General features: G+C 43.3%; 1 protein-coding gene across 1 annotated transcript in view; it reads left to right on the top strand.

The window, feature by feature from the left end:
* Nucleotides 1-25,556, top strand: part of RASGRP2 (RAS guanyl releasing protein 2) — a 1,091,080-nt gene that overhangs the window by 300,870 nt on the left and 764,654 nt on the right. Inside the window, exon 3 of the mRNA XM_082270769.1 lies at nucleotides 8,226-8,393. Coding sequence (XP_082126895.1) covers nucleotides 8,226-8,393 — 168 coding nt within the window. The remainder of the gene's footprint in view (nucleotides 1-8,225; nucleotides 8,394-25,556) is intronic.

The following is a 25,556-nucleotide window of genomic DNA, read 5'->3' on the forward strand; positions in this document are numbered from 1 at the left end:
TCACCAATAAGGCTAACCCTAATGACACAAGGTCTCAAGCCATTATTAAACTAAGACAGGACCTACGCCTTCTGCTTCTGGAACTCTCCAACAAACACTTCCATTATCTCAAACAAAAGTATTATTGTCAAGCCAACAAAGCGGGTAAATTCCTAGCATCCCAGGTTAAGCGCAAACAAGCGAAATCTCGAATCCCCTATCTACTCCACCCCGCGACAACATCCAAAATCACCCATCCACAAGCCATTGCGGACGAATTTGCAGAGTATTACAGTGCCCTATATAATCTCAAGGATAATCCATCCGAGATTTAACCATCTGAAGAGGAAATAAATAACTTCCTCCGTAAGGTATCCTTACCCTCCCTCTCTGAATGCCAACTAAGTATCCTAAACTCCCCGATCACGAACGTAGAGGTCCGTTCTAGCATTGCTTCCCTGCCGAAGGGCAAATCGCCTGACCCTGACGGATTCTCCAACGAATTCTACCAATTGTTTGTCCAACATCTCAGCCCCACTATGACAGCTGTTTTTAACAAAGCTATGTCAGTTTCCTCACTCCCAACAGACATTTTGCCCACATAGTCACTCTCCCCAAATCCGGTAAGGATCCCACTACACCCGCCAATTTCCGCCCCATATCCCTGCTAAATTCAGACGCAAAAATCTATGCCCGTATCTTGTCCAAATGCATACAAACCATCTTACCTACGCTTATACACAGGGATCAAATGGGATTCACCCCTGGAAGGCAGACGTCGGACGCCACCCGGAGAATCCTGGGTATAATGCACCAAGCACAGTCCTCTAAAACCCCGTCCGTATTGCTCACCCTGGATGCCGAAAAGGCATTGGGGTTATATGAAGGCTACTCTGCAAAAATTTGTCCCTCTATTCGTCCCCATCGGCCCAAGTATACACCTCGGGCATACTGTCTAAACAATTCCACATTTATAATGGTACTAGGCAGGGGTGTCCTCTGTCCCCCACGATTTTTAACTTAGTAATAGAGCCATTAGCAGAAACCATCAGATCTAACCCCCTTGTTACAGGATTCCACTTACCGACATATCATCACAAGATTAACCTGTTTGCTGATGATATAATCATGATGCTCACTTGCCCCGAGAGATCCCTACCAGCGGCTTAGGACACTCTTCAAACATATAGCAGAGTTTCATTCTACAAACTCAATGCATCTAAATCCACTATTCTCAACATGGGAGTTCCAGCCCGAATCCAATCTAGCATCCAACGGATCATCCCTATCCCCTGGTCCTCTTTGAGTATCCACTATTTAGGTATTGATCTCCCAGCCAACCCTCTTAAACTTCTGTCTGTTAACATCCACAGACTACTAACCAAAATATCGACTGATATTTCCCATATGCGTAATCCCTTCTTCTCCTGGAGTGGTAGAGTAGCAGCCTATAAAATGTTTATACTCCCCCAAATCTTGTATCTCTTCAGGGCACTCCCAATCCACTTCCCGGCAACACATCTCCAAAAATTCTCCAGACAGAATTCGGCGGAGCCGCAGTTCCTGACATTGCTACTTACTATAGGGCTACACTATTGGCCCAGCTAAAACAGTGGTTAATTACCAAAGAATCGCCCATGTGGGTGGATCTGGAGAGAGATGTGGCACCGACAAGGGATCTGCGAACTATGCTCTGGAGCGATAGGTGGATGGAGTGGCGACTTGCCCCTTTGCCGCCTACTATACAGGCGGCGCTGCGGGTATGGCGTCTATCTCCGGTATCACCGAGTACGAGAGATATCACCCCCACCGCCTCTATGCCCCTGACGGTGCTTATGCACCATCTACCTGATCTCCCGGTTCACTCATTTACTAGATGGGGGGTGACCTCTGTCAATTCCTTTTATGACAACGGATTACCTATCACCATAGCAGACATGATTAAAAGGTATGACCTTCCAGGGCACATGTTCTACCATCTCCTAAGGGTAACTCATTTCCTGCAGGCTCACCCGTTACGGCCTATCCTGGTGGATGGTGGTATATGGGATCTAATCACACTTGATGCCCCAAAAAACCCCAAGCTATCGCATTACTATGATGTATTGCTAGAAAAAGTTTCAGTATTAATTACAGTAATAGGAAGCAGAGGGGTAATATAAGGACACTGAATTTCAAAAGAGCCAATTTCCCTAAACTGCGCTCGCTGCTAGAAAATATCAATTGGGATAGAACCCTGGAAACAAAGAACACGGAGGAAAAATGGGAGTGCTTCAAGAGCATACTTAACAAGGGGATTGGCCAGTGCATTCCAAAGGGAAATAAATTTAAAAGAGCAAAAATAAACCCTGGATGGCTAAACTCCAACATAAAAATGTATATTAGCGCTAAAGAAAAGGCCTTCAAAAAATACAAGGCTGAAGGGTCATTGGCAGCATTTAAGCATTACAAAGAGTGTAATAAGAAATGTAAAGATGAAATCAGGGCGGCTAAAATAGAACACGAGAGACATATAGCGGAGGAGAGTAAAAAGAACCCCAAGAAGTTCTTTAAGTATATAAACAGTAAGAAAGCGAGGCCAGAACACATTGGCCCCATAAAAGATGATAAAGGAAATATGGCCACTGAGGACAGAGAAAAGGCGGAAGTGTTAAATAATTTCTTCTCTTCAGTCTTCACAAAAGAATCGGGGGGCTACACGAACCCAGCTTGTAAGGCCGATAATACACCTCAGGTAGTGCCGCCATGGTTAACAGAAGATAGACTTAGAGCTAAACTAGAGAAACTTAACATAAATAAATCCCCGGGACCGGATGGCTTGCACCCGAGGGTTCTTAATGAGCTCAGCCAGGTGATTGCCAGACCATTATTCTTGATCTTCAAGGATAGTTTACAGACGGGTATGGTGCCAGCTGATTGGAAAAAAGCCAACGTGGTACCAATATTTAAGAAGGGGCCGAGATATATCCCGGGTAACTATAGGCCGGTCAGCCTAACATCTGTAGTCTGCAAAATTTTGGAGGGGATGTTAAGGGACCACATACAAGACTTTAGTAATAAAAACGGTATTATAAGTAGTAATCAGCATGGATTCATGAAAAATCGTTCTTGCCAAACCAATCTATTAACCTTCTACGATGAAGTGAGCAGCCACCTAGATAAAGGTAAGCCTGTGGATGTGGTGTATCTGGACTTTGCAAAGGCCTTTGACACCGTTCCCCACAAACGATTACTGTACAAAGTAAGGAAGGTAGGTATGGACCATAAGGTGAGTACCTGGATAGAGAACTGGCTCCAGGGGAGAGTACAGAGGGTGGTGATTAATGGGGAGTACTCGGATTGGGTGGGTGTGGAAAGTGGGGTCCCCCAGGGTTCTGTCCTGGGACCAATCCTGTTTAATTTGTTCATAGATGATCTAGAGGAGGGGATATCGAGTACAATCTCAGTATTTGCAGATGATACTAAACTAGGCATGCCAATATCTTCTATGCAGGATGTGGAAACCTTGCAAGCAGACCTGAACAAAATAACGGGGTGGGCAACTACATGGCAGATGAGATTTAATGTAGAAAAATGTAAAGTAATGCACTTGGGGGCCAGAAACCAGAAAGCAAGCTACTCACTAGGGGGGGAACCTCTGGGTGAGTCTAGGATGGAAAAGGACTTGGGGGTACTGGTAGACAACAAGCTTGGCAGTGGCATGCAATGCCAAGCCGCCGCAAGCAAAGCCAACAGATTACTGGGATGTATAAAAAAGGGGATTCACTCCAGAAATAAAGAGATTATTCTCCCACTCTACAAGACTCTGGTCCGGCCACATCTGGAGTATGCTGTCCAGTTCTGGGCACCGGTCCTCAGGAAGGATGTGCTGGAATTGGAGAAAGTCCAGAGAAGGGCAACAAAAATAATTAGGGGAATGGAGGACATCAGCTATGAGGAAAGACTACAAGCACTGAACCTTTTCTCTCTGGAGAAAAGACGATTGAGGGGGGATATGATATCAATGTACAAATACTGTACTGGTGACCCGAGCATAAGGAACAAACTATTCAGAGAAAGGAGATACAATAAGACACGTGGCCACTCACTAAAACTAGAGGAAAGGCGGTTTAACCTTAAAGTGCGTAAGGGGTTCTTCACTGTAAGAGCAGTAAGGATGTGGAATTCTCTTCCACAAGCAGTCGTATCAGCAGGGAGCATCGATAATTTCAAAAAACCATTAGATGGACACCTTAAAGACCACAACATACAGGGGTATACAATGTACGGTTAAAAGCAAACACACACACGCATCATAGGTTGAACTGGATGGACTGATGTCTTTTTTCAACCTTACTAACTATGTAACTATGTAACTATGTAACTATGTAAGGTGGGGACTCTGTTGCACATCCTGTGGGCCTGCCCTACACTGACGAGCTACTGGAATAGGGTATTCACCTATATGTCCACTCATACGGGGTGTGTAATGAAGCCTTCCCCGGAGCTAGCCCTTTTACATATAGGAATAGATCGTTCACCGGTCTTATATAGGCCCTGGGTTACTCACGTGTTACTGGCTGCTAGGACGATCATCCTTCGTAAGTGGAAAACGGCCGAGGCCCCTAACTTAGAAGAGATGGTTCAACTCCTGAAATTGAACTACCACTTCGAAAAGGCACTAGCGATCAACAGACTGCAACTGCAGTCTTTTGATGCTCATTGAAACTTTTGGGCTGCGACAATATCATGATTTGCGGTATTGTTTTTCTTTCTCTGTATCTTGTATACTATTACTGGCTGTTGGTTACAGCAATGCTATTTGTACGTAGTGAATGCTCACACTTGAGATGTTACTGTATAATGATTATCTGTTGAGAATCATCTGTTCTTCTTTCTTTTGTTGTTATGTTCAAAAACTTGAATAAAAACTATTTGCAAAAAAAAAAAAAAACGCCAGTAGAAAGCTGTTGCGTTTTTTTTTTTTTTTTTTTTAGCTTTTTTTCAGCTGTAGCGTTTATAAAGCTTTTTTTTTTTTGTTTAGCAAATCTTTATTCCCACAAAAGCTTATGGTTTAGAAACGTAGATAAACGTCGAATGGACGTGGTTTTTTTTTCAGGCTATTTCTGCATTTTTCAGCTTCTTTAAGCTTTTATCGGAGTTACAGTGTTTTTACAGCTGTAAAAACTCCTCTCAAAACTGCTAGCTCTGGGGGTTGTTTTACAGCCAGAAAACATCCCTGCCAAAAACTAACAGCCTATGTGTGCATGGACACATAGGATAACATACTGAGAAGTTTACTGACTGTAGAAAACCACATCTGACTCCAAAAACAGCAGCTGTAAAAACGTTCAGTGTGCATGAGGCCTTATTATTAGTATATTATTATACTGTACATGACATCTTCTCATTTTTAATGGTTGTTAACATGGGCATCCGCAGAACTTTTTTCTTGGGGGGGCATCATTTTAAGATCACCCATGCTCTGCCCCTTTTTAACAATGTCATGAAGGGGAGGGGATTATTCATTATACTTATTTTGAGTATTTATTTTTAAAGAGCAAACAGCAGCATTTATTTTTAAAGCATTTGTTAACCTAAAAAAAAAAAAAAGAAAAAAAAAAAAAGATCCTGTTCCCTTAAAGCATGTTATACAGCACAGTGCTTTTCTGTGTAATTTGCCCACCCCTGGAAAATAGCTGGCCGATCCTGCCTGGCTATGTCCTCCCCTCTGTAAACTGACCACTTATATACCATGGATGCTGAGCCCTGACTCTGGTCAGTTTACGTGCCTCTGTCATTCGCAACCCTCCTGTCCTCCTCCTCCCTCTCTCTCCCTGCCTGTCTGCTCCTGTGTCATTGTCCCCCCCCCCCCTCCGCTGCTATAGTTTCATTTAGAGTTATATTCTGCCTACAGTCTGTTTAATAATCCTGTGTGCCCCTGTGTCTGTGTTTTATAAAAATAAGCCACTCTGTACAAGTTTTCAGAGCGCCAATCGCCGTTCACGTGACCCGCCCACCTCTCTCCTCCTCTCTTCTCCCCCTCCGCTCCCCTCCTCCTCTCCCCTCCCCTCCTCCTCTCCTCCCGACTGACATCAGTGAGGAATTCTTGGCCCCGTCCGCTGCAGGCAGCTGTCAGACGGAGAGGAGAGAGGCAGCGGGTCACGTGAGCGGTGATCGGTCCTCTGAAAACTGGTAAAGAACAGCTTATTTCTTTTAAAACATATACACAGACACATAGGATTATTAAACAGACCAGACAGGATGGTATAAAGTGGCTTAACAACCACTTGAAAGGGGAAGTTGAGATTCCGGGGGGGGGGGGGGCATTTGCCCATGGTTATTAAAGATGCCAGAGGGTGCAGACACTGGGTGCAGAGGGCGCAGAGGGTGCAGAGGGCCAGAGGGTGCAGAGGGCCAGAGGGTGCAGGCACTGCAGATTCCCTAAAGGATAAGTTCACTTTTTTTTAAAAAATAATAAATGAAAAAAAATCTGCATTTACAGTTTTCTTTAGGAGCCTGGAAAGCATTGCAGCAGCGATCAGAAAATCACTGGCGCCATGCAGCATGCAGGTCTCATGCAGACTGTCAGTGTGAGCCGTCTGCCCGTACATCATACGAGCAGGCAGTTTCACTCTGACAGGAAGAATCCATGTTGAAAAATGAGGTGCGCTAAACAAATATAAACAATAACCAAAGTGACACAAATGCACAATGTGAATAAATGAACATATACAAATGAACATATATGAATCAAGATGATGGTGCTCCAGTGATACTGCAAAAACTCAATTAAGTGCAATAACTGATGTAAGTCCACAAAGTCCAAAAATCTTCACCCAGTGATCCACAAAATAGTGAAGGAACTTAAAAGTGATATTTCCAGTGCTGTGAAATGAAGATCCCACCACCAACAAGCTATCCTCCTTACCAAATAAGATAAGGTTAAGGCGCAGAGTAAACTCTAATCGATAGGTTGGAAAGGAGGAGACTTCACTGCAATTCCACCCTGTGGTATGATGCAAATTAGCCTCTTACCGAATGGCATAAAAATCAAAGCACAGGAGATTCTCTTATGTAGATGTCCTTTCAGTTGATCGGATACCAGTGGCTATCTTCCGCTACCAGTGTACGTCCGTACTCTTATTGACTCCCCAAGGTGGCATATGTGGGACAAGGAATAAGCGGACAATAGTGTAATACCCCCGAGATACGTTTATTAAAAGAGGTTATGCACTTACATGGAGTAGCGGGAATACAAGCGACAGTACTGATGAGTCCGCCTAGCCCGGCTGCAGATCGGGCAGTGCGTGACGTCTGTGGCGGCGCGACACGCCTCCTCTCTGACGCGTTTCCTCTGACAAGGCTTCTGCTGAGATAGAAGAATCCATGAAATACCACAGCACCCAACAGTGCCCTCAACACTGCCATGGTAGTTCAAAAGATAGTAATGAAGGCTGTTGGTACTTGTGGTTCATTTTTTCACAGAACTCTGGCCATGCTCTTGTCAAAAAGTGACCGCTGATACGGGGAACTTCTCCCTGTACTGCTGTCACACAGATGGTTTGGATCGCCGAGCCACTGCAGGAGCGGAAACCTATTACTTGTTCCACCCTAAAATTGGGTGGAACATATAACATGTTCGCAAAGCTGAACTTATCCTTTTAACAGCCATTATTGCCACCGGCCCCATTCACTTTAAAGTTAACACTTTTTTTCTCCGTTTAAAATAACACCCATGTATTGTTCAGACCAGTCTCTTTTATAGTGGAAGTAATATCTGGGGGAAAAAAAATTCCCCCTGCACGTTAGTGCATATTGTGCTAGTATGCATCACATACTAGCGCATTTTGAAAGACTCATCCTAAAAGGAAGCCCGCCAGCATTGTGCTATCACTGCTGATGGCGCTTCCATCTTTACTCGGTATTCCGAGTAAGTCAGGTTTGCAGGCTTTGGCCGTTTGAACGGCCGAGCCACGATGACATCACTACTGTGCATGGGCACAGGAGCCACAATTGCAGCACTGCACTCTGAAGTGCCATGAAACTTTAAATAAACACACAGGGTGAAGTGAACACTGATTTTCGTTCAAGACCTATGTTCTAATTCAGTTTTGTAGGAACTTTAGTTTCTTAACTTCTCTTTACTTCAGATACTGGTGATAATACTGAACGGGAAAGAATTTGCCATCTTGTGAGGTTATGCATGTCTTTTATAATATACATTTTTTCAAATTGTAAGTATTGCTTACAATCAGCAAGGATAGTTCTGCAGTAAACCTATCCATTTGTTGTATTTGCAGATTCTGGATAGCTGAATACCCAGCCGAATTTGATCTGAATCCTGAGCTGGGAGATCAAATTAGAGACCTGAAGAGAGCACTGGAAATCAAGGGAAATCGCAGAGAGAGCAGCCTGATAGACATTGAGAGCATGTGAGTTTTATAGGTTCTGAGCTCTGAAAACTAGCTGCTGGTATATGAAAATACAAGATCTAATTTCTCTAGGTTGTGCTATTTTACCTTTTTGGATATTCCCTGGATCTGTATATACAGGTAGTTTCCGGGTTACAAACAAGATAAGGTCTGTAGGTTTGAAGTTAAATTTGTTTGTAAGTCAGAACAGGTACATTTTTTATTTTTTTGTTATGTGTAGCTCTAGCCAAAAAAAAAAAAAAAAGTTCCTGGGGTGGAGGATGATCCAGAACTGCTGTCTTGATTTGAGAAATGAGATCAGCTTGCAGTAATAGAAAGTTTTTAGGAGGTAAAATAGTGTCCGGTTCAGGGGGTACCTCAGTTTCTTGAAACCTACGAGAAAGGGCATCAGGCTTCCCATTCTTAAATCCAGACCGATAAGTAATATGGAAGCAAAACCTAGAGAGGACAAGTGCCCATCTGGCCTGGCGGGGTCTTAGACGTTTCACTGCCTTTAAATTTTCCAGGTTCTTATGATCCGTGAACACAAGAATAGGATGTGCTGTTCCTTCTAGCAGATAACGCCATTCCTCCAAGGCTGATTTAATGGAAAGTAATTCCTGATTGCCTACATCAGGGATCCTCAAACTACGGCCCTCCAGCTGTTGCAGAACTACACATCCCATGAGGCATTGCAAATCTCTGACATTCACAGACATGACTAGGCATGATGGGAATTGTAGTTCCTGAACAACTGGAGGGCCATAGTTTGAAGACCCTTGGCCTACATCATAGTTCCATTCTGAAGAAAGTAGCTTCCTTGAGAAAAAGGTGACAGGGTGGAGTAGGGAATTTGCTCCCTGTCGTTGAGACAGTATGGCCCCTACAGCATTCTCTGAAGCGTCAACCTCTAGAACATATGGCAATGCAGGATCGGGATGTTTTAAGATGGGTGCAGATTTAAAAAGACCCTTCAGTCTCTCGAAATGCAGCTGGGATTTCCAAAGTACAGGTAAAAGTTGTGCATAGTTTTGTCAGTTGTGTGATGGGGGAAATGATACCAGAAAAGTCCTTGATGAACTTCCTGTATAAATTTGCAAACCACACAACACTGCACAGATTTCTTATCTACGGGTGCAGGCCAGTCAAGTATTGCGGACCCCTTACATGGCAATTCCATCTGCAGAGATAATAAGTCCCGAGAAATGGATGGTGAGTTTCTCAAATTTGCAATTCTCGGGTTTTGCGTAGACTTGCTTTACAGTCTTCTTACATGGACCTGATGGATTTATAGTGAAGCAGAGAAAATAAAGAATATCATTTAAGTAGACAATAATAAACAAATCTAGAAAGTCCCCAAAGATATCATTAACAAAATGCTGAAAGGTAGCTGGTTACAGAGTCCAAAGGGCATCACAAGGTATTCAAAATGTCCAAAATGATACCTAAAGGCTGTCTTCCATTCGTCACCTTCCCTGATTCTGATCAAGTTATATGCTCCCCTGAAATCTAATTTGGAGAATACATGTACTTCCCGTAGTCTCTGGAACAGTTCAGGAATGAGTGGCAAGGGTTACCAAACCCTAATGGTTACCTTGTTAAGGTCTCGATATGCAACACAACGTCAAGTGTATGATCCTTCTTTTCAACAAAGAAAATTCCTACCCTAGCTGGTGACATCGATGGCCGTTTAAACCAGTGGCGGCTGGTGCTCAAAATTTTTTTTTTGGGGGGGGGGGGTGCAAACAGAAAAATGTAACAGGCATTGCTTTGTGGCAAAAAACGCTGTAAAAAATTTCGTAACTTTGAGGTCGCAAAAGTGTGAAAGGGGCCTTCAATAATTAAGGTATAGCGTGCCCCCTTTCAATGCAGAGAGACCAGTGTGCCCCCTTTCAATGCAGAGAGACCAGCATGCCCCCTTTCAATGCAGAGAGACCAGCGTGCCCCCTTTCAATGCACAGTGACCAGCATGCCCCCTTTTAATGCACAGTGACCAGCGTGCCCCCTTTCAATGCAGTGACCAGCGTACATGCCCCCTTCAATGCAGTGACCAGCATACATGCCCCCTTCAATGCAGAGATCAGCGTACATGTCCCCAATGCAGAGACCAGCATACATGCCCCCTTCAATGCAGAGACCAGCATACATGCCCCCTTCAATGCAGAGACCAGCATACATGCCCCCTTCAATGCAGTGACCAGCGTACATTCCCCCAATGCAGTGACCAGCGTACATGCCCACAATGCAGTGACCAGCGTACATGCTCCCAATGCAGTGACCAGTGTGCGTGCCCCCTTCAATGCAGTGACCAGCATACATGCCCCCAATGCAGTAACCAGCATACATGCCCCCAATGTAGTGACCAGCATACATGCCCCCAATGTAGTGACCAGCATACATGCCCCCAATGCAGTGACCAGTATACATGCCCCCAATGCAGTGACCAGCATACATGTCCCCAATGCAGTGACCAGTTTACATGCCCCCAATGCAGTGACCAGTATACATGTCCCCAATGCAGAGATCAGCGTGCGTGCCTCCAATGCAGTGACCAGTATACATGTCCCCAATGCAGAGATCAGCGTGCGTGCCTCCAATGCAGTGACCAGTATACATGTCCCCAATGCAGAGATCAGCGTGCGTGCCTCCAATGCAGTGACCAGTATACATGTCCACAATGCAGAGATCAGCGTGCGTGCCTCCAATGCAGTGACCAGCAATGGATGGAGGATGGTGCTGGATGGATGGTAGAGTGCTGCGGGAGGTGCACGCATGGCTGCACTGTGTGCTGTGATAGGGAGAGCTAAGTTGGGCCTTGGGCCAAGGCCCAACTTAGCTCTTCCTATCACAGCACAGTGCAGCCATGCATGCACCTCCCGCAGCACTCTCCAGCACCATCCTCCGTCCATTGCCACTTGCCAGCCCAGTGAGCCCACACTAGCCCAGTACAGCCAAGGGCAGGCCTAACTTGGCTCTCCTTATGCACAGTGCATGCACATCCGAGTCCTGCCGCTCCCATACAGTCCCGGTGCCTTGAAGCCTTCTCTTAACGTTGGTCGGAGACAAACGTTCCGGTCCTCCGGACGGTCACGGTCAGTGTCACTCCAGGACAGTCACAAGACAGGACTCAGCTGAGCTCAGCTTCTTGCGGCCGGTGGGTGTAAGCGCCGAGCAGCGGCAGATATGAATCCCAATGCAGACTCCTCCGTGATGCGGCTCTCCTCTCTCTGCGGCTGCGCTGGTGGGCGGGCGGGAAGGATGTGACACCGGGGTGGTGCACTGCCCCCACGCGTCACGTGACCACAGGACCGTCCCGGGATGTCCTCCTGTGATTGGTCCAGGCTGGAGTCTGGACCAATCACAGCCAGGAGTCCAGTAAAGTGGGGAGTGTGGGGGCGCATTGCTCTGCGCCCCGATGACCCCCAGAAGGCCGCAAATTGACGCCTCTGTTGGGCTCACGTGGGGTAACCCCCCCCCCATACCCACCACTAGGTCCGGCGCCCCTAGTGGGCTGAAAATGCACAATTTTTTTTTTCAATCTTTCTTTCTTCTTCTTTTTTTTTGGGGGAGGGGGCGGCGCCCCTGCGCCCCCTATCGGCCGGCCGCCACTGGTATAAACCCTTTGTCAAGATTCTCATCAATGTATTTACGCAGCTCCTAAAAACTCCATTTCAGAGAGGGGATAAATTCATCCAAAGGGGATTTCTGCTACTGGTAATAGCTTAATAGAACAATCCGTAAGATCTGTGAGAGGGAAGAGCGCCAGCGTTTTTCTTATTGAAGATGTCTAGGCACTCATGATAGACTGTGGGTACCAGCTTAGCGGTTTTATAGTCTATATTAATACTGAGGAGTGGTTCTCCCAAACAAGATGCAGGGGGAAGACAGAACTTCTTGCCGTAATTTTGGATTTGAAAGTCACTTGGATTGGAAAGTCACTTCCCCAGTGGATGAGTCGATGTGAGGATTATGGGCTTTCGACCATGGTTGCCCCAGGATAACCGTGAAAAAGTAAAGCACAAGATCGGTACAGTCTCTAGAGTGACAGACCCAGATATGGTGCCTGAAGCATCCGCCAGATGGGCCGATAATCTATTCTTTTTGGCACACAGAGGCAGTTCATGCTGGGCTGCAAATGAGGAGTACACAAAACAGCTACAAGCCCCAGAATCCACAATAGCTGGAACAGAACAAACTTTCTAGTTAACCGAAAAGAAACTGGCAGAATAGTATGAGCTTGACCAGAGTTCACAGGATCGCTATGGTCATAACAGGCGGGCAGCAAGGTACCGAATCAGGAGCAGAATAAAAGAGGGGTAATCAGTGCTTAATTTCTAGGAATGTGGACCACAGATGAATAAAATATGAATATAAATAATGTTGTGTGAAATATGACCACTGTAAACGTAAATAAAAGGAATAAAAAGAATATGTATATCTCAATCCTTCATAAGAAGTCAATAATGATGCACAAATGTGCAAAATGACCCAATAAGTGCTGAAGTGCTGCTGAATCAAATAAATAATAACCATAAACAATGTAGATAAAATAGATATGCAAAACAAAATGAATAAGGAGACAATCCTAGTATAGTAATGTAGAAATATGCAAATATATACAAAAAGTGCTGGAGTGCTGATGGATAAATCAATAAAGTGATCAGTGCCAAATACTGATGATGAAGGTGCTTAATAGTTCTATAAATAGAAAGATAAAATAATGATAATAACTGTGGACGACAAATAAGCTGCACTATGCTGGTGGTGAATGACACAAATATCCTGTGCAGGTGAAGACTATAAGTTGAAAGTGCAACTAGTGCTCCAAGGTGCAAGACCGGAAGTATCGGAGTACACCGCATTGGCGGTTCAGCTGTGTGCAGCTCGCATTGCTTCTATCTTAACTGTAAGTTTGTTATGATTTTTACCTATTAAACTTATCTTACTGCACTATGAGAATCCACTCTTATCTAGATAAAAAGTAATAACCGCGCTAATGGTACAGGAGAACAGCAGCAACTTCAAGTGTGACCACACCCCAAGCAATATTTCTATAAAAAGTCGCGCTAACTTGAATAATGGAAAATAAAGTCCATAAAGTCCATATAAATCAGGAACACAGTATCCAAACAGGCTCCCTATGGGTATACGCTTACCAGAGCTGGTAAATCAAAAGGCAGGTTCTCAGAAGCTAATCTCGTCTCTTTGATAGTAGACTGGAACCAATCTCTCGCGTAGACTCAAAAAATTGGAGGAAAGATAAAAACGCAATAGCATAAAACCCAACAAAAACGGATGAAAAAAATAATACACCAAAATGAGTGACTAACAACTGGATGAATAGTGTGAACTCCACCAGTGTATGGAAAAAAGAAAAAGAGGAATGCTCTGATAGGGACACCTAAGGTACCCCTTACCAAAAATAGCTGAAAAACATGCAATCATATAAGTGCAATCCTGTGACAGCCGGAGTCGCCTCTTACCACAGTGTAAAGATATGTTTGCCAATGTGAATAGAAAATCCTATGGGTGTCTTCTATGTAGATAACCACCACCAATAACACTCGCCTCTTACCAAATAGAAATCAGATTGAGCCAAATAGAGCAAGAGAGTCAAGTATGACAGGACGCCAGCCTTCACCAGTAGAATTTGCCTCTTACCCTAAGGGGATGGTAAATGAGCCTATAGGGATGATGAGCTTCACGGAACCTGCAGTGGACTCCAGGGCAAGTGACTCCAATACGAGTAACTCCAATGAAACCAGGGTATTACCACCAAAAAGAAAAGACCTCCATAGTGTAAAAGCATACGATTTATTGAAGAAAAAAAAGAATAAAACTTACAGAAACGAGGAAATGGGGAGCATGTATATCAAGGCCGCCGGCCGGACGGTCTCCGCTCGTCCGCACTTCCTGGTCGCGATCGGATGACGTCAGTACGCCGTGTCCTTACGACGTTTCGTCACAGATGACGTTTTCAAAGGTGCGGACGGCGTACTGACGCCATCTATTTAACCAGAAGGGATGGGGCAGGGCCACCGGAGATCAATGAGGACCGCTCCGCCATCTTAAATGTGGGAACGGAGCATCTAATTTATGGTAACAGAATGATATCCGGGCACGGCCCGACATCCCTGATTGTACATAGCAAGCAAGGCAATTTGAACAGTCCCGCTCGCTACAGGTTACATAAATAATTATCTAAAAAAAACATATCAGACATTGAGTACATTATTAAATTAAGAACACTAATTAATGGCAATTAAGAGAGATGCATGGTCTCCCTGCAAAGAACCAAGCAAAGTCTCGATTACACATTACATCTTTAATAAAAGCTAGTTATGCCAAAACAGAAAGAAAAAAGAGAATAAAATCAGAAAATTAATGTATTGTCGATCCTAAAACGGTGTCATCTAAACCCAAAAGAATCGGGTCAAGCTCGACATTAACGATAGCAATATAATTGTAATGCCATCTAGTGGCAACAAAAGGAATTGCAATTTCTTTGCAGAGAGCCATGCTTAACATAGTGTAGTCAGTGAAGGCCACATTGTACTAAAGGGTAAAAATTATATAAAAATTAGTATCCAAAAACAATTAAATCCAATCCAAGGATAAACTAAGTAGATAAGTGCTAGTACACATCTTAACAGTAAACCCCTTTAAAGGTAACAATAAGACTGGGTGTAATTCTTATTTGTAAAATATATGAAAAATTGTTTTTTGAAAACTTTTTTATACCAGGAGAACCAGGAAGGTAAAAAATAATAATAAAAATCATGAATTATCAATAAAAGCATTAACCTCAACGTCAACGTTGAGACCAAACGGCACATATGTTTTAGCACGGTGTATCCAAGTCATCTCTAACTTTGATATGCCCCTCACCAAGGGTTCCCCCCTCCAATGAGGTTCAAATTTGTCTATCCCCAAGAAAAGTGTATTCTTGGGGTTTTTCCCATGAACCAGGGCATAGTGTTTGGACACTGAATGCTTCGGGAACCCTTTGAGTATATTGGACACATGTTCATTTAATCTAACCTGCAGGGGTCTTTTAGTTCGCCCTATATATTGAAGCCCACATGGGCACTGGAGGAGGTAAACTATACCAGTGGTCATGCAGGAAATAAACGGCTTGATAGCATGGACCCTATTAGTGCTAGTAGCTGTAAATTGTTTGACTGATCTACATTTGTTGGAACTAAATGAACATACTCGACATCTATTACACTTGTAAAAGCCTGTCAGTTGGCTTAGGAAAGTAGGCTTAGGTGCAGGTGGTTCTAAGATATTGGGTGCTATCTTATCTCTTAAGGTAGGAGCCCCCTTGAAAACTATACGCGGTTTAGCTGGAAGGGAGGATCCCAAAACGGAATCATTACCCAGAATATGCCAGTGCCATTTTATGATGTTTTTGACACTCATATGCTGACTTGAAAACGGAGTAACAAATGGCAGGTTATAGGAAGAATCATTTTGATCAGCTCTACTGACATTCCTTAATAATTGGTTTCTATCCATTTGACTAACTTCTGATAAAGTATCCTGAAGAAATTTTGCATCGTAACCTTTATCTAGAAATCGTTCAGTAAGGGTATGGGCCTGAGTCTGAAAAACTTGGAAATTGGAACAATTACGCCTAATGCGAAGATATTGACCCTTCGGAATCGCTTTCAACCAAGGTGCATAATGACAACTATCGACAGGAATATATGAATTCCTGTCGGTTGTCTTGAAATAGGTCGAAGTGGTAAACAGTCCATCCTTAATGCCTATAGTAAGATCTAGAAAATTAATGCTAGTCTGACTGCATTCATAATTTAACTGTATACCACGGTTATTCAAATTAAGTTGGTTCAAAAAAGATATTAGGACGTTATATTGGCCATCCCATAGGAGGAGCACGTCATCTATATACCTAGCCCAAAGCAATATCTGCGGCCTGCGATGGGCATAGATGACGTCCTCCTCCCATTGGGCCATAAATAAATTGGCCAGAGAAGGGGCGTATTTTGCCCCCATGGCCACACCAGTGACCTGGCGGTAAAATTGTCCACCGTACCAAAAATAGTTGTGGTGTGTAGCGAACTCCAACAATTCCATGATGAAAGATATTTGAATAGCCGGCAGTTCTGAATCTCTATTAAGGTACATATTTACCGCATTTAATCCTACATTGTGAGGAATAATTGTATAGAGGGATGACACGTCGGCTGTGACCAGCCAAAGGTGTTCAGTGGGGGTCAAAGATGACAAAAGGCCAATGACGTGTCTCGTGTCCTTAATGTACGCTGGTGTAGTCTGCACTATAGGTTGCAAATAAGCATCAATGTACTTCCCCACCCGGGACGTCACAGAGTCAATGCCGCTGACTATGGGACGACCCGGGGGGGAAGTCAGACTCTTATGCAATTTAGGGAGATAGTAGATAACCGGAGTGCGGGGGCACTTAGGAACCAGATATGCTCTTTCCTTTTTATTAATTATATTATGATCAAATCCCCTATCGACTATCTCCACTAAAGCTTTTTTATATGCAGATTTCGGGTCCTTAGAGAGAGGTACATATGTTTGGCTATCACCCAAAATACGTCCCATTTCTTTGTTGTAATCATAACGGTCAAGGACCACAATGCCACCCCCCTTGTCTGCTGGCCTAATAACCAGATCCTTGTTATCACACAGGGAATCTAGGCCTTTTTGTAGTTCAGCAGACAAGGAGGTTTTATGCGGCTTGATCTTATCCAAATCTCTGAGCAACACGTCCCTGAATACCCTAAGTGATGGAGCTAGGGATCCTGGCGGGTTGAATAGGGAAGCATTAGACAGGCCAGAGTGGTGAATCTCTGAGCTGACCATGCGATTCTCTTTGATGGGATTGCTCAATATATATCTCTTGACATTGAGTTTTCTTACGAATTTATGGATATCCATGTAGGTTTGGAACTTATCCAACCCTTTAGGAGGGGCATATTTGAGACCTTTATCTAAAATAAGTTTTTCGGATTCTGACAACGTTACTTTGCTTAGGTTGAAGACCCCTGCCCCTGCTATGTTTTTACTTTTTTTAGATTTGACGCGCCTGCCTCCTCTAACTCCTCTTGGGGTTCGGCAGGGCGCTTGGTTCCCTGTGTGGCCCTGGGAAAACCCCAACCTGGATAGCTTTGATTGTTAGGGTTTTGAGATGTAATATTTTCTGATGTTATCTCCCTGGACCGTTGGGAAGCATTCGAGTTTGAGGAAGCCTGAATATTGTTGGGGCTTTCATTATCCTTTAGAGGATAAAATCTATTCTCAATTGGGACATTGTAATGGTAATTGTCCTGTCTATTATCAGGTCTTCCCTGCCAGCGTTGGTCCCTATCCGGGCCTCTAATAGGTCCTGTAGGTGGATCATACCAATGTGTACTTGGTCTAGGGGGACTATGATCATACCTCCCATAGGCTGGACGTTGGTGGCCATAATCGGAACCCTGATCTCTCTGATAGTGATAAGGGGGTTCAGGGTAATTGTAAGGACCCCTTCTCCATTGTGGAGTGTTTGGGTAGCCCGGAGTATGCAAAAAATCCTCCTTACGATAATTCGGAACAGTTTGATGTTCTCTATTTCCCTGTTGCCAATTAGTATTATAACCTTGATTGTTATAGGAATTATTTGGCTTATGTTGGTTGGCCGGTTGTTTACCTTTTTTGGGGTTTTGTCCCCTAAATGGGGATTTAAATGAAGGACGACGATTATTCTGATGTGGTCCCTTCTTTTGTGTTTTCTTGGTGTTGGTTATTGGTTGAGGAATTGGTGTTGCTCCATTGATTAGAGCTGGGGTTACTTCCATAACCTCATCATCAGGATTTAATTCTGCCATTAAACGCTTCTGCCACTCAAAAACGCTACTGGACAGATAATCCTGAAGATCACGATTGAACTTTTTGCGCTTCTTAATCCTCTGATCCTTCTCTTCTTTTTCGAGGTTCTTTAAAAGATCAGAAGAGGAGGATTTATACTCTGCACTCTCCATATAGGGTGCCAGTTTCTCTTTGACCAGTTTTACCTCGTCATCGAGTCTGGAGAGTTTAGCAGTTTTTCTCCCTGATAAAAAGCGCAAAAAATTCACCCCCGCCTCATTAAAGTACTTGTACCAATCTTCCAATTCCACCTCACCTTGTTGGGGACTGACCTCCCACCTCAGGCTCCTGGGAACCATAGTCTTTTTGATATAGGTGTCAAGAAAGGCTATGTCCCATTGTGTATGAATTTCAGATACAAGTAGGTTCTTCAATCTCATAAAGAGCCCACTCATATCAGTCTCTTCAGTTGAAAGGGCTTCAAAAACCCCATCTGTGTTTAAGGACCTAGAGGCCCGATACTCAAAGATGTCCATATCAAATTGGATCAACCAAAAGCTGCAGTTAAAGGTCAAAAAAGCAAAAGTAGATAAAAAGTAATAACCGCGCTAATGGTACAGGAGAACAGCAGCAACTTCAAGTGTGACCACACCCCAAGCAATATTTCTATAAAAAGTCGCGCTAACTTGAATAATGGAAAATAAAGTCCATAAAGTCCATATAAATCAGGAACACAGTATCCAAACAGGCTCCCTATGGGTATACGCTTACCAGAGCTGGTAAATCAAAAGGCAGGTTCTCAGAAGCTAATCTCGTCTCTTTGATAGTAGACTGGAACCAATCTCTCGCGTAGACTCAAAAAATTGGAGGAAAGATAAAAACGCAATAGCATAAAACCCAACAAAAACGGATGAAAAAAATAATACACCAAAATGAGTGACTAACAACTGGATGAATTGTGTGAACTCCACCAGTGTATGGAAAAAAGAAAAAGAGGAATGCTCTGATAGGGACACCTAAGGTACCCCTTACCAAAAATAGCTGAAAAACATGCAATCATATAAGTGCAATCCTGTGACAGCCGGAGTCGCCTCTTACCACAGTGTAAAGATATGTTTGCCAATGTGAATAGAAAATCCTATGGGTGTCTTCTATGTAGATAACCACCAGAGCGCTGATCCATGGCCATCAAATAGAAGGAAAAGGAATATTTATTTGGCATTATATATTTGAAGATCTCTTCACATCCATAAGCCCCTGTATTATTGGAGAATACCTGGAGGTCCCCTATGGTGATTTACCACACCAAAATGCTCATTTGAGTGTTAATGGAGGTGAGCGGCCATTGCGCTTGATTTGGGATTTAAAGCTCACGAATAATCGCACTTGGCTGTCACCGGAAGTGTTTTTTTTTTAGCAAAGTCACTGGATCACCAATGAACTTTTAGTATAACCACTTGCTATGAAGTAGCACTTTATTTTGTGCACATTATTTTTTCGTTATTTTGAACTTTTCTGTTTTTCTGTATTTATTCATTTTAGGCATTGTACAGCATTTCCTTGCTGGTGATTATTATTTTGCACCTTGGAGCACTAGTTGCACTTTCAACTTATAGTCTACACCTGCACAGGATATTTGTGTCATTCACCACTAGCATAGTGCAGCTTATTTGTTGTTCACAGTTATTATCATTATTTTATCTTTCTTTTTATAGCACTATTAAGCACCTTCATCATCAGTATTTGGCACTGATCACTTTATTGATTTATCCATCAGCACTCCAGCACTTTTTGTATATATTTGCATATTTCTACATTACTATACTAGGATTGTCTCCTTATTCATTTTGTTTTGCATATCCATTTTATCTACATTGTTTATGGTAATTATTTATTTGATTCAGCACTTATTGGGTAATTTTGCACATTTGTGCATCATTATTGATTTCTTATGAAGGATTGAGATATACTGTACTGTATATATAGTCTTTTTATTCCTTTTATTTACGTTTACAGTGGTCATATTTTACACAACATTATTTATATTCATATTTTTTTATCTGTGGTCCACCATTCCTAGAAATTAAGTGCTGATTACCCCTCTTTTATTCCTTTTGAGTATGTTGTGACACTACTGAATCAGCTGCTGATTTCGGTGTTCCACCAATACTCCATTATCTGACCTTACATTCTTCTTTACCTCAGTGGTAGCGCATTGGTTCCCCTTCTCTTTTTTCTAGAATCAGGAGCAGAGCCAATGTCGGGAACAAGCAGGATCTGAGATCAGGTCAGGAGTAAGCAGAGTCAGCAACCAAGGAAACACACTGGACATACACAGGACATAGGGAACAGCTGAAGACCAGTTCTCACTCAGGCATAGACAGAGACACCCTTAAATAATCCGTCTGGTGCCAACATCATGCCTGTTCGCATACGCATTCCTGATAGCCCTTTTGCGAAGTGTTTCTCCCTTACTGCTATTTTACTGTGAGGCCATGGTACTCTTTTAAAAGCAGTAATTTGTAGAAAACTCCTTATGCACATGAGTTAGGTATCTCATAAATAGAGGGGCTTGAGATTTATTCATATGGTTTAACAATGGAGTACTTAACATTGATCTTTAGGCTAGTGATGGGCCAAACAATGTTCTAACCTGAACAGCGAACTCTATTAAAGTTTATGGGCACAATCTTTAGGCTAGTGATGGGCCAAACAATGTTCTAACCCGAACAGCGAACTCTATTAAAGTCTATGGGAAAAATCAAAAGTGCCCCTTTTGAAGGCTTATATGCAAGTAATTGGCCATAAAAGGGGTATGAGGGTCCGGGTACTGCCCTGGGGGATATTTATCAATAAAAAAAAATTAATAAAATTAAAAACGATAGTTTTTTCAGCAGCAGTGATTTAATTATCAAAAGAGAAAACAGGCGCCTCTGAGTTAAGACTGCAATTTAATATGGCAAACAAATAGTAAAAACGTAGTCATTACGCCGCAAGTTCCTGTGGATGAGCATCACGGCCACCCTGCGGTCCAAGCCTCCATCTCACTGCGGTTTCACCCTGCAATCCAAGCCTCCATCTCTTTGCCGTGACACCCCCCACTTCCTGCCGGACAGGAAGAGGAAGAGAGGAGATAAACACAGACCTACAATGGTGACTCTAAGCCCCCAGCCTCCACACGGACACCGGAAGGACCCATCTTGTCTGCCTATACTTACCTTAAGTTTTTACTATTTGTTTGCCATATTAAATTGCAGTCTTAACTCAGAGGCGCCTGTTTTCTCTTTTGTTTGTTGCATGTTTGGAGATCGCTTCCGCTCCCTAACAGGCTGCGCCCGCCTCAAATTTTCCCGCCAGTGCCGCCTCACTGCCCCGGCCCCAGCCTATAAATATCCAGGAGCCGAATGGGTGGATGCTGGATGGGACAGACCGTGAGAAGAGGAGACACTAGGGCAGATGAGAGGACTGGAGACTTAGCCAGAGAGGGCCCCCGGTGAACAGTCACTTTTTTTAACCCAAACCATTATAGAGTTACTCTAACAGCTACCTTCCTCACCGCCAGTCACCAGTCCTGGAGAGTCAGACAGACAGTCACTCAGACAGAGACAGACAGTGCAGTGCTTTTGTTGGTCCTAAAAATACAATTGTTGTTTTGGTTTAATCAGCAATTATTTAGAAGAGATAGGCGTTACACCTAACTCTTCTATTGATGACTAAACCAAGACAACAATTGGATTTTTATGCCCAACAAAATCACATACAAGTTTTTTTTTCATGGTGCACACCAGCCACAGACAACAATTCAAAGTCAGACTCAGTCATATATAACAGGGAGGCAAAACTTCAATCCTAAAGTAAGTATTGTTTAAATGTAAGTACTACTACTCTGTCTCTGCTACTAGTAGTACTACCTACATTTAAATAATATTTACTTTAGGATCGCCGTTTTGTCTGTTATATAGACTGAATCGCTCACTTTGCATTTATGCACCGTGAAAAAAATTGTATGTGCTTTTTTGGTCCTAAAAATCAAATTGTCTTGGTTTAGTTGGCAATAGAAGAGAAAGGTGTTGTTGGCAACAGTAACTTGGTTGGCAGGCAGCACTTACATTTCCCAGCAACAGTACCTACCTACCATCAATTTAGAATACTAAGAGAGAAAAAAATTATTAATATGCTTTTAAGGGAAATTATTTTCAGCAAGAATATGTTTTGAGTTATTACTGTATTACTGTAGGTCTCTCTGTGGGGTAGGGGCCAAGAGGGGATGTTACTGGGGCTCCCTATTGACAACCAGTTTAAGAGGGAATGTTACAGAGGCTCCCAGTAACATCCCCTCTTACTTTGGCTGCCAGTGGGGGGAGCCCCAGGAACATCCCCTCTTACACTGGTTGTCAGTGGGGAGCCCCAGTAACATCCCCTCTTACACTGGTTGTAAATAGGGAGCCCCAGTAACACAGTAGCAGAGATAATATCAGCGCAAAAGGATATTATAAAAATTCACATAAAGCAGCTGCACTCTCAGGTCAACAAACAACACCCGTATAGAATCTGTAGAAATTATTAGAGCAGCGCTGGCAGATTAAAACTAAACAAATAAATAAAATAAAACAAAACAGAATCTTTAATGTTAAAGAGGAAATGCAAGTCCATGTAAAGCCCGTGAGTGAAACAGGTGTCATGCACTCTCTGAGAAAAGACAGACAGGTGCGCTTGTGCACTAACGACCACCACCATACGAAATGGCCTCTCACCTCAAGAGCACTGATCATAAGCATGTATCAAACGGGCAATCATTGGACGATCATCCACAAATGAAAGGAAAGACAGCTCTACTCCACAGCACCTTAAGCAATGTATATCCCTGGGTCTGGACCGCAGCTCCACTCAGGACCATGTAATGGGGAACATGAAAGCAGACAAGCCCATAGTGTAATACTGATATATACTTTATTGCTGGGTACACATAAAGACAGCCTCTTACTTTGAAGATGAATTAAAACAGCAACAATAGTCACTGCGGTGCTGGCGGGTCCTGCAGACAACCTCGCCAGACTTCCAGATTGCAGCGGGTGACGTCAACGGCTCCGCCTTCCCCCCGAACGCGTGTCGTCCTCCAAGGGGTGGAGACTTCTTCAGCGGTATTGAAGGCGGCAAAGTATCTCAATTTACGTATATCTGGCTGCAATTAATATGGATATCTTCAACTATTTAGAAAACAGAGAGGTAAATCTGGGGGATATATTCTCTAGTAGTCAAGTGTCTAATATAGAAGGAGATGTTTCTTCTGCTTTTAAAAAATTAGGATAAGCACTAGAGAAAAAAATCAAATTATGGTGGGATATTACCACTTTCGAATATTATTTGCGTGAGAAACTCATTCCCAGGCCCCTGAGGTGGGATCTGCCACCCAATGATGGACTCCTGGACAATGAGTCTATAGAAGAATGGAAGGGATTTTTTAATAAAAAAGGTTTTGAACTTATTGATTTCCTCCTTATTAGAAAAAAACGCAAACTGAAAATTATTGAGTCCCAGATTAAAGAGTTGCAAACATCCCTTGAGCCGCATAAGGACACTGAAGAGTTCACCAGACTCTCAGGGATCCTTAAAAATAGGATGGTTAAATGGGATACAGAAACCCAAAATAAGAAAAAGAAAAAATTCATCAGAGATTTTGGGGACTTTCAGGTAGATAGTATCTACAAGTGGCAAAAAAGTACCAATAATGCTGATGAGGATGGTGGAGAAGGCCTTCAAAACCCCCCCATTACTCCAGCTCCTACAATTAGGGATATTCCTAATGAGGTCTGGAGAGCCTCTCCCGCCCCCTATTATAATAACGAACCCCAACAAGGACATCCTAACCGGGGAAGGAAAAGGGGGGGGGGTAGAGGTGGAAGAGGGAAACACAATACCCCTGGAAGAGGGAATTACCATTTTCCACCTAACAATCACCAAGAAGGATATTATACATACTCCCAAGGTGAGCGACCACAGACCCCGAGACATAACCCACAAGGGTACAATCGGGGGAGAGGGGGTACAAACCTCCCCCAAAGAGGTGGTCAGCCTATAAGAGGGCATGGTAATGGAGGGCATAATAATAGAAGGAATGACTACACCTATGCACAAGTTGCAACCCAGAATAGGTTTGATCCCCTTAGGAACAACCAATATGAGAACTCTTTTTTAGGGAATATGGGGGGACAAGAGAGGGGCCCCCCTCTTCCCTTCCAGAACCAGTCGGACAACTGGTGGAGGGGCCCATCAGAGGGCACCCCAGGAGCCAAAGGAGGGAAAAGAAGCAGAGAGGAAACAGAGGAGGTAGGAGAGTCCAGAGGAAAAAAATCCCGTTAGGAGCCGGCATTTTTAATCTTAGTGGGGTCCAACTAACAGACGATGAACTGAGAACTCTGGACAAAGGCCTAAAGTTTGCACCGGCACGAAACTTAAACAAGTTTCAGACCTATGTTGGCATCCAAAAATTTGTCCGTTCTCTGAATGTAAAGAAGTACTGCATGTCCAACCCCATCATTAAGAATTCCTCTGCTCTCGCCGCTGACTCCTCTGCTCCTATTAGTTCCTCCAGTAATTATACACTACACACTAACCTAAGGAACAAGTCTATTTTTAATCCCCAAAATAGGGATAATAAATATATGGACGTGTTTAAGAACATGGTATTTAAGGACTTGGAGGGATTAAAAGTAAGAAAAGTGAATGACCCCCAAACTATCAAAGCGGGAATTAAATCATTAGAAGAGAATAAAGAGATAGTCATCAGACCCGCCGACAAAGGGGGAGGATTGGTCGTCCTCAGTAAAGAATATTACAAAAAGGAGATGACACGCCTCCTCTCTGATCGTGAAACATATTGTATATTACGGGGTGACCCTCTATCTGAATACAAAGGTGAACTCAATGTTCTAGTCGAATCAGGAAAAAAGAAAGGAGTGCTTAACAAAAAGGAGTCCCTTTATTTGGATCCCTTGTTTTGTCGTACTCCAGTCATCTATTTTCTACCTAAGATGCATAAGGACAAAGAACAGCCACCGGGTAGGCCAATTGTAAATGGAATCGAATCGGTGACGTCTAGACTAGGTCAGTTTATAGATGTACACCTACAACCATTGGTCATTAACACCAAGGCCTACTTAAAGGACACCAAGCACATAATACAGATTCTGGAAAACTTACCGTGTTTAAACTCTTCGATATTGGTTACAGCGGACGTAGGATCCCTGTATACCATAATCGGTCATAATGCTGCTGAAGCAGCAGTCAAATGGGCTTTCTCTAACTCCCATCTTCCAAGAAAACTAAGGAGTTTTCTTCTGA

Source organism: Pelophylax lessonae, assembly GCF_965119305.1.
Source record: "Pelophylax lessonae genome assembly, chromosome: 10".
NCBI lineage: Eukaryota > Metazoa > Chordata > Amphibia > Anura > Ranidae > Pelophylax > Pelophylax lessonae.